The following is a 10,263-nucleotide window of genomic DNA, read 5'->3' on the forward strand; positions in this document are numbered from 1 at the left end:
TACTGTACAGTATTACCTTTGCCTTGCCCTTTTCTGTTACAAATGGCACTGACTCAAAAAAATAAGGTACAATTAACATATTTTCCGGTGTATAAGGCGCACCTTCAATGAATGAAAAAAGTTTTCCAAGTATAATATATAAATACATAAAAGTTTTCCAAATACATGTATAAGGCACACCACATTATAAGGCGGGGAAATGGAGTCATGGCTGCTGACAGTCGTTGCGAGACCTGTTGTGGCTCAATATGACTTCACATATAATGCGCACCCGCATATAACGCGCGGGGTCAACTTTTGAAGAAAATCAAGGCTTTTGGGTGTACCTCATACACCGGACAATACGGTATGTCTTTTTTGTTTCCACGAAAATACTAGCAAATTACATAAAACATTCACACCAGTATGACTTGATAATGGATTGTTTTTATTTGCATTATTTCATACAGGAAATATTGGATTGTGTTAGAATGTAGCTGTATCACATGTGTATGAAATGACCCACCATTCACCCACTAGAGCTGCAAAGCAGATGGCACAAAGCATCTCCCAGGAATAAAACATATCAGGGTTTTTCTTCCCCCCCGCCCGCCCCCTTTCCACAATAAAAACAAACACAGTGTTTCATCTGCATTAGGAGTGAAAGAGGGGGAAAAAAACAGATTTACTGGTGCCCTCAATCTGATTTTCCGCATGCGTAATCCACGCAGACGTGACGCACGCTACACTCAAAGAGCATTCAGTTAAAAGTTAGTTGAAGTCTGCAGTTGTGAGCCTTTGGGGTTGAATATTGTCTTTCTGATATATTCACCAGGTTCCTTCAAGGACCACTGCTCCACAAATGCAATCAATCAGTGACCGTATTTCTGCTTTTGCTTGTTTTAAGTGCAATTTGCCAAGCGAAAGCATATTTATCTGGTTTTGGAGTCCGATTAATCATCTTGTCGTACTCTTGGAGCCTCTGATGAGCCCCTTGGCTGTCTGTATTTCATCAGATGCAAATGCTTGTGCGGCGGTAGGCGTCAATTAATTACCGGGCGCATTGTCTACTTGAAAAATCTAAATAAATGCCGCACGTGTCATTTACTTCCTGATAAACAAAAGAATGTTACTTAATTATCAACGGCTAGTATTTGCAGTCTTATTGGTTACATGATACATTGAAATAAAGCTAGACAGACAGCTAGCCATTTAGCTATCGAGCTATCTCATTGTCTATCGAGATGGATGGATAGATAGATAGAAAGACAGACAGGCAGATAAAAACAAAAGGACAGCTAGCTTCAAAGTAGACAGACAGACAGCTAGCTTGCAAAGTAGACAGACAGACAACTAGCTAGCGAAGTAGACAGATGGCTTGCTATCGAGCTAGACAGACAGCTAGCTAGCGAGCTACACAGACAGCTAGCTAGCGAACTAGACAGACAGCTACCTAGCGAACTAGAAAGACGGCTAGCTAGTGAGCCAGACAGAAGGCTAGCTTGCGAGCTAGACAGACAACTAGTGAGCTAGATAGGCAACTAGCTAGATAGTAAGCTAGATAGACAGCTAGCTAGCTAGATAGATAGAAACATACCAACAGCTAGCTAGCAAACTAGACAGACAGCTAGCTTGCGAACTAGACAGACAGCTAGCTAGTGAACTAGACAGAAGTCTAGCTAGTGAGCCAGACAGAAGGCTAGCTAGCGAGCTAAAAAGACAGCTAGCTAGCGAGCTAGACAGACAGCTAGTGAGCTAGATAGACAGCTAGCTAGCTAGTAAGCTAGATAGACAGCTAGCTAGCTCGATAGATAGAAACATACAAACAGCTAGCTAGAAAACTAGACAGACAGCTAGCTAGCTAGCGAGCTAGACAGACAGCTAACTGGCTAGATAGCTAGCGGGATGGATAGATGGATGGTTTAATGATTTTCATATTTTTGGATCGCTGTCATTAATCCGTTGTTGTTATGAGGCACCTTTGTGCCACCTCATTACATTCATCCGTTTAGTTGAAAGCGCATTATCAGGCTCGATGTGTGATGACATGATGTGTTGCTTGCAACTCTGTCTATAGTCTTTAATACATTACCCATGATTTTATTTATTTGTTTATTCATTTATTTATGTGTTTGTTTGTTTGTTTATTCATTTTTGGTGGAATGCTGGCCAAATGCGCAGCAAGTTACGCAATCCCGCTGGCATGAATTCAAAGCGTGCAGTTGGAATTCTCTGGAATATTCTTGCCACAGTTTATTTGGTGAGCTATTTCATTTTCCACCATGAATAACCATGAGTGAGGGGCTACCTGTGGCAATGTGTGTGAGTGTGTGTGGGATGGAAGGGGGTGGTTTCAGGACTGGAGGATGTTTGTTGAAATGAAAATAAAATCAGTCTCAGCAAACTGACTCCCACTTGTATGCACTACTCGACAGTGGGATGCATTTTTGACTCCAATGAACTATATAAGACGTATTGGATGTGAGAAATGGACGTGCACAAAAAGTCCCAAATTAAATAACTGTTCAAAGTCAGCAAAAAAAAAACGTTTTTGACTTATTTCAAGGGAGACGACTTCGCCGTAGGATCTCACTTCCTGTTTCAACCCCGACAGTTGCGTTCTCATAGCTCAAACTTCTGTTCTTCTTTTATCCGCAATCAAAGTTTAAAAGACAACCGACACCTCCGGACAAGTTGTGTCCATAATTTGTACAATCACTTCAAATGACTTCTACTGAGCGCATATAGTCCATCGCATATAGCTATATTTTACGTTTTAAGACTTGTGCTGAATATTCAGGAAGTCTTGTTTTCGAGGTGGTGACGATATCTGACGTGACGTCACTGAAGGAATGCCCCTGACCGAGAAAGGGACACACAATGCATTTTGGGTACTTTTTTTGGTCTGAAAACTTTGTGTTGATGGCGAAATTAGAAGTAAAACACATAAATAACGCGATGGTGAATCGTTGTGTGTTGCACCAAGACTACTATTAGATACTAGTTGACACAAATTCCCAGCAGACAAATCAGCCCATTTCCAAGAGAGCTTGTGCGCCATCTTGTGCATTTTCTGGAAGCTACATTGGAGTCCAGACGGCTCGAATTGATACGGAAGGACTTCTTTAATCGATTGGAAACATGTATGCTTTCCTCTTCAGAACTATTTGAATCATATTCATAACTGGTTGAGTAACAAGTAAGCATCTTCTCCGAATCTGAACTCTCTGAAGCCATTGTTTTGTGTCTGGAGTATCCTGGCGTGACGTCACGAACAAGGGGGCGGGACCTTCCGAAACACGCCATTTCCGAGGTGACACTTTTAGTCAATTTGATTGTTGTTTCTCATTTGACTAAAAATATCAGCCTGCGTGTTTTAAGTATTTTAGATGCTATAGAACGTTTTTCTGATGTCAGTTAGGAAACAAAAAAATGGTGTCGGTTGTCCTTTAAGAAAATAAGAGTGATGATGTCACAGTTTATTTGTTCATCGTCCCTCCTCTTTCTCCTCCTCCAATCTCATTCACAAAGAGAGGCCAAAAGAGGCTCAGCTGACATGATGAGATTATTTTTTTTTCTTCTTCCCCTATTTCACTCTGATCACAAATCCACTTCATCTTAGGTAGAAAGTAAAAAGCACCTCCCTTCTCTCTGGCTTTCTCTCCACTGACTTTCTCTCCTCCCCCTCGTGTAACCGCCCCTGGTTACTCCCTCTCCATTCAGTGGCGTGGGGAGACAGACAGACAGACAGACGGACGGACGGACGGACGGACGGACGGACGCGTCGCTGGCTGCTGCTGCTTCCGCCGTTGCCGTACGAGTTGAAGGAACCACAGCGGACTTTGGCGGACTTCTCCAAGGACGCGAGTTTCGAGGATCAGCAGGTCCTCCGGAGAAAGTTGCTCAATCCCATTTCGAGGAGCCATGGAGCCCTCTATGTCGACCGAGTTGGAACCCAAAGAGCGGAGGAAGATCCAGTTTGCCGTTCCGGCCTCGGGAGCCACTAATCTGGACCCCCGGCAAGTTGAGATGGTGAGTAAGTTAGCGTTGTGATACAAAATGTGTTTTTCCAAGTGTCTCGCGGTAGTTTTGAAGTCTTATCAACTTCCTGTCTGCTTCGCATTAAGAAACGATGGTGACGTTTCTGTCTTGTCGCTTCCTCATGAGATTATCTCATTTTGACCTGCATCCTTCCTCCTTTCTCACCATCATCATTTTCTGTACGATTGCACCCAATCCCGCATACGTTCATTTTAATCTCATGCTAAATCTACACGCAAAAAAAAATGGTGGCTATCAGATGCACGCCAAAGCAAAAAAATGGCCCTGTAACACCGGCGATGGAAAAGGGACTTCAGAACATTAATTCAGTGATATTTTTTGACGAATCGATCGCTTATTTTCCTCATAAACATATTTACTGACATTCCGAAATGTATTCGGGAATTGAAAATATACCACAAAGCGCCATTCCCAAATGTGTTTGGGTTTTGGTTTTTCTTGCGGGGGAGGGTGCCGATAAAGCGCTGGTCAGACCTCTGGGAAAGTTTTTTCCCTTTCACGAGGGGGCAGCGTTTGCCTTTTGTGCATGTTAGCGCTTTGTTACATCTTCAGCTGTTGTTAAAGCACTATATAAATCAATATGTATGTATTGTATTTTGTAGAGTCACCCCCATTTCAAGCTCAGATAACTCCGGACTAATATTATTTATGAATTAACTCTTTTTTTCTGATGAAAAAAGTCTAAGGTTACTAACTCTCGATTAGATGTTTATGTAGTCCTAAAACTGAATATTCTGTGGGTCCTGGAATTTGAGTGAAAATGCCGCCCCCATTTCAACCTCAGATAACTCCAGACCCATATAACTTAGGAATTAACTATTTTTTTCCCAGATGAAAGAAGACGCTGAATTGAATTTCTACGTAGTCCTAAAACACAAGATCCTGTGAGTCTACCAATTTGAGTGAAAATAACAAAAACCCTGGCACTGGATTGAACACATTTTTGCACATCGTTTGGCAGTGAATGAGTTCAAATTTTGGTCAAATATATGAACAAAAATATAACGATAAATGCACTTTAAATAGTTGCGAGCGGACGACATTGTCAGATTTTTCAGTGCAGCACAGTGGAGTTGCCCGGTCGCTATGACGACGGAGCAGACAACAATGTCTCTCCAAGCTTCCCTCTCAGAAGACGACTGTAAAGGTCGACTTTAACGGACGATGGCTCGTTTGTTTACGCTGGATCGTGCGCATAACCCCTGGAAAAAAATCTTTAGGAACTCCCGCACAAAATAATAACGCTTCCTTCTGATTGATAGGAAGATGTATCAATATTATTATTATTATCATCATCAATAACATGCATAAAGGGACAAATTATTAGGGACAAGAAAACTCACTTCCTGGTTGTAATATATAGTCAGCGGTGAGCAGGTCGGCCTCCCTATAGGGCACAGGTGTCAAAGTCAAGGCCCGCGGGCCAAATCCGGCCCGCCACATCATTTTTTTCGGCCCGCGAAAGCCAATGAAACTTGTTAAATTCCATGATGATTGCTAAAATCTGAGCCAAAATTTCATATTTTTGGATGTCAACCACAATAAAAGTCATTATTCTTGACTTCAGATTTGAAAACGAGTTATTCATTAATTTGCTGTGTGCTCTATATGTAATATTTGAAGGGCTTTAAACATTCTAATGGGTTCCCCAAATTCATAACGGCCCTCGAGAGGAAACCATAACTACAATGTGGCCCGCGGCAAAAAATGACTTTGACACCCCTGCTATAGGGAGTGTGCATGTTCTCGCCGTGCCCATGTGGGTTTTCTCCGGTTTCCTCTCACATGCCAAGCGAGACGTTATTAGCCACAGAGATACAAACTAAATAACCAACTGCGATCACGGCCATTGACTTTCATAGATTATTTTTTTTTGGCTGACTGATAACACGTAGTGCTATTCAAATTTTGAATGGCAGCAAACTTGGTGGGCCAACGTTCGGCAAGTCCTACAAAAGATATTTTCCGAAGCCCCCACACAGCGTTTGTTTCGGCCAAGTCGCTTTGTGTGCGGCTGACTCAGCGTGTCCGAGATTTTAGGTCGCCCACCCGCCGTCCACTTTTTCTGGGCTAAACGTCAAGTGGCGACCTTTGAGGCTTTGAGGTATTTGTGGGCAAACACGGGAGGTCTGGCAGACTGTCAACACACAAGACACATTTTGACCGCTGTCGCAAAGCATGGTGGGAGAGAGGCAAGTGATCCTCCGCGGGAATGTCCTCGATGAAGCAATGTGAGAGGTTCTTAACTCGTTCACTACCAGACAGTGTGCAATAATGTGTCATCTCTTTCTATATCTATCGAATTGGTATAATGTAGAATGGAATACTTTGAACTGTCTATTTGAGTTACTTCCGGGTTGAGTGAACGCTGGCGCGTGTGGCTGCCGCTGCTCACCCACAGAGAAAAACTTATCCTGTCACTGTAAATTGACCTTGACAGTTTTAAAAGGCGCTTATAAATGAAATGTATTACCGGTATTATTATTATTATCCCTGCCCAAAAAGAACAATACGGTAAAAAGCTGCTATCTAGCTGGTTATCTGACTATCTATCTAATTTCTATCTCTTTGCTGTCTATTAGCAATCTATCTAGCTAGCTGGCTATCTATGTAGCAATCTATTAGCTAGCTATAAGCTAGCTAGCTTTCTATCTATTTGAGTTATTCCAGGTTGAGTGAACACTGGCGCGTGTGGCTGCCGCTGCTCACCCACAGAAAAACTGACCCTGTCACTGTAAAGTGACCTTGAGAGTTTTGAAAGGTTCTTCTAAATTCAATGTATTCTTATTGTATTATCAAAAGACCAGCCAAAACTAAACATGGTCTGCGCCCATATGAATTTATTTTGAAAATCCCGCCAATTGACAAGATGTAAATCCAATGGAGTTCATCATGCGGCATGCGTTTGCTTCTAAATTTGTGTCATGTGTCAACAGCCTCGAAACATCAATATTGAGCGTGTCCTGCATGTTGATGATAGTGTACACAAGCTCGGTTGAGGACATGTCGTCGTCCCACATGGTGGTTGAATCAATCCAGGCCTTAATACACGTCCACTCATCAGCGCTTGCGTACAGTACGTGACGAGAAGAAACAGTGGCGGCCATGACGATGATAGAGGGAGGGATTAAGTCAGAGATGACTTGTCTCCGACGATCATTGCGCTCTGGGCGTTTAGAGCAACTCCACCACGGCGTCTCCGTTTGATCGGTTCACATTTTTTTAGGATGAGTGCACAGAAGAATCATCGACAAACAAATGATTGGTCGTCATCCTCGCCCCATTCATGAAAACACGACAGATACGTTGTAATCTGTAATTATCCTGGATGGATTTTTTTTTCTTTTCATGCTCATTTTTTCTTTGTCCTGTATCTATCGAGTTAGCTAGGTAGCTAGCTAGCTGTCTGTCTAGTTCGCTAGCTAGCCATCTAGCTAGCTGCCTGTCTAGTTCCCTAGCTAGCTGTCTGTCGGGCTGTCGGTCTGTCTGTTTCTATCTATCTATCTATCTATCTATCTATCTATCTATCTATCTATCTATCTATCTATCTATCTATCTATCTATCTATCTATCTATCTATCTATCTATCTATCTATCTATCTATCTATCTACCTATCTATCTATCTATCTATCTATCTATCTATCTATCTATCTATCTATCTATCTATCTATCTATCTATCTATCTATCTATCTATCTATCTATCTATCTATCTATCTATCTATCTATCTATCTATCTATCTATCTATCTATCTATCTATCTACATCTCTATCTATCTCTCTCTATCTTTTTTATGCTTTCTAATATGGTGGGTCTGATAGGCATCGCCTATAATAGCTTTCCAAAGTCATATGTGATGGCAATGATAGCTAGCTAGCTATCTCCTGTATCTATCTATATGGCTAGCTAGCTAGCTATCTCCTGTATATATCTCGCTATCTATCTATCTATCTATCTATCTATCTATCTATCTATCTATCTATCTATCTATCTATCTATCTATCTATCTATCTATCTATCTATCTATCTATCTATCTATCTATCTATCTATCTATCTATCTATCTATCTATCTATCTATCTATCTATCTTTTTTTTATGCTTTCTAATATCGTGGGTCTGATAGGCATCACCTATAATCACTTTTCAAAGGCATATGTGATGGCAATGAATCAGATCACGACCCTGATCAAGGGCATTAGTACAAAATAGATGTTATACTCTCTGCAATGTGAGGGGAAAAAAATAAAGGACATCACGGCCTTTAGAAAGTGCCGCGACCCTCAACAGAGTCTTTTGTTGCGACCTTCTGACTACACCATCAATGTTTGTCCACGGAACAAGCATTTTGGTTCACCGCCATGTTTATCTTTATTTCCCCACTGCAAACGAGAGCGAACATGAGGGAAAACATCGTGTTGTGACCCTAACCTGTTCTCCCTTCATCCAATTGTTACCCGCATCTCATTACAAGCAAGCTGGAGGGTGCTCGCATGAGCTCATTGTGCTCCTGGGTCCAAATAGTTTATTCAGAGAAGCGAGGGCGATGGTTTTTGCTCATTGAAGAGCCCCTTCAAATGGGGCCAAAGTTCACCCGAGCCGGAAGACCCTCGACATAATTAGCGATACTGTTCATTTGAATTCAAATGCAACAGTTGTGTTTGTAATTAGCATTGTCACGACCTTGACCGCCGCCGTCATAGTCACGCTGTACCACAGATAGCCCAGCTCTCACTGTCCGGGCTCACAGAACCGTTTTGTTCTGCAGGCATAATCCGGAAAATCCTTTGGTGTCACAATGAATTTATTTCCCGGTCTGACTAGCGGACACAGGCTTTCCAATAAGCGGTGGGAAAAAAAACATGTTTCGTTGCTGGTTTGTGTTTCCACTGTCAAAAGTTTTAAATCGGGTTTTCAAAGGCCGGACTTGGCGCCCGTCCGTGATTGTCATGTTTGAGGGTTGATTTTAAGAATAAGAGTGTGGGGGTAAATTCATATTAAATGAATGACTAAAGGGGGAAAAAAACTGCATTTAGTCTGAATATTTCTTGATGTATTTAGCTAGCTAACTAGCTAGCTACAGTAAAGTCTCGTTATATCGATATCGGATATATCGATAGTCCCGGTTATATCAATACTATTTCTATGCACGCACGGAGAAAATTACATGCAAACAGGGTCGGATATATCGATAGTCCCGGTTATATCGATATTTTTTCGGAGTCCCTTGAATATCGATATAACGAGACTTTACTGTATTTCCTATCTATTTCCTATCTAGCTGGCTGGCTGGCTATCTTGCTAGCTATCGATGAACTATATAGCTATCTGGCTGGCTATCTATTCGCTATATAGCTATCTATTAGCTATCTATTGGCGAGCTAGCTAGCTAGCTTTCTATCGATTTGAGTTACTTCCAGGTTGAGTGAACTCTGGCGCGTGTAGCTGCCGCTGCTCACCCACAAAAAAAAAAGTATCCTGTGACTGTAAAGTGACCTTGAGACTTTTGAAAGGCGCTTAGAAATGAAATGGATTATTATTATGTTATCGGAACTCATTCACTGCCAGATGAATTACAAAAATGTGTCCATTCCGGTGCCAGGGTTTTTGTCATTTTCACTGAATTTGCCGGACCCACAGAATATTGAGTTTTGGATTGAATTGGATTTACCTTTATTAGTCAGAGTGGAGAAATGTACGTCCCTGGTCCACTGCTGAAAAGGATGCTTTCATTCTCTCCTCATTCATCTAGAACTGCTTCATTTCAATGACTTTCTGTGTCTTTGTGTTGTCATGTTTTTTGTTATTTATTTTTTCTCGTGTTTTTTTAACTTCAAGATGGCTCTGCGACAGTGGCTGCCTTTGCAGCAGCTCCTGTATTTTGTTTTTCTACTTCTTTCTTTCCTTTCCTCTCCATTTCATAACTTTGCTGATGTAAAATGTAAATTTCTCAACTGCGAGACGAATAAAGATCAATCCAATCCAATCATATGATTGTTACTTGGCAAAATTTGGTGTCATACGGTACATAACGTCCCCTTTACATACAAGCACCAAACGCAAATCCAAAATACACGTGATGCCTGAAGCATGATGTGTATGTAGCACATGGGCCGTTGGCCATGATGGCAGCCATGACGGTGGCACAAACACACTCGAGTAATTCTCCAGCCTTAAAAACCAGCCCGTTTGACATCCCTTATGTAATAATCGTATGTGACTTC

The 10,263-nt window shown here is 41.7% G+C and overlaps 1 protein-coding gene across 2 annotated transcripts in view; it reads left to right on the plus strand.

Moving 5' to 3' along the window:
* The first annotated feature begins 3,700 nt into the window (after positions 1-3,700).
* The window catches only part of ppp1r1b (protein phosphatase 1, regulatory (inhibitor) subunit 1B), a 16,506-nt gene continuing 9,943 nt past the window's right edge, over positions 3,701-10,263 (plus strand). The window contains exon 1 of one of the 2 annotated variants that reach the window (XM_089019003.1): positions 3,701-4,011. In XM_089019003.1, the coding sequence (XP_088875129.1) occupies positions 3,904-4,011 (108 nt within the window). In that variant the 5' untranslated portion in view covers positions 3,701-3,903. The remainder of the gene's footprint in view (positions 4,012-10,263) is intronic. The other variant, XM_089019004.1, reaches the window with a different exon arrangement.

Source organism: Hippocampus bargibanti, linkage group LG17 (assembly GCF_051943395.1).
Source record: "Hippocampus bargibanti isolate YZ-2025 linkage group LG17, ASM5194339v1, whole genome shotgun sequence".
NCBI classification, from domain to species: domain Eukaryota; kingdom Metazoa; phylum Chordata; class Actinopteri; order Syngnathiformes; family Syngnathidae; genus Hippocampus; species Hippocampus bargibanti.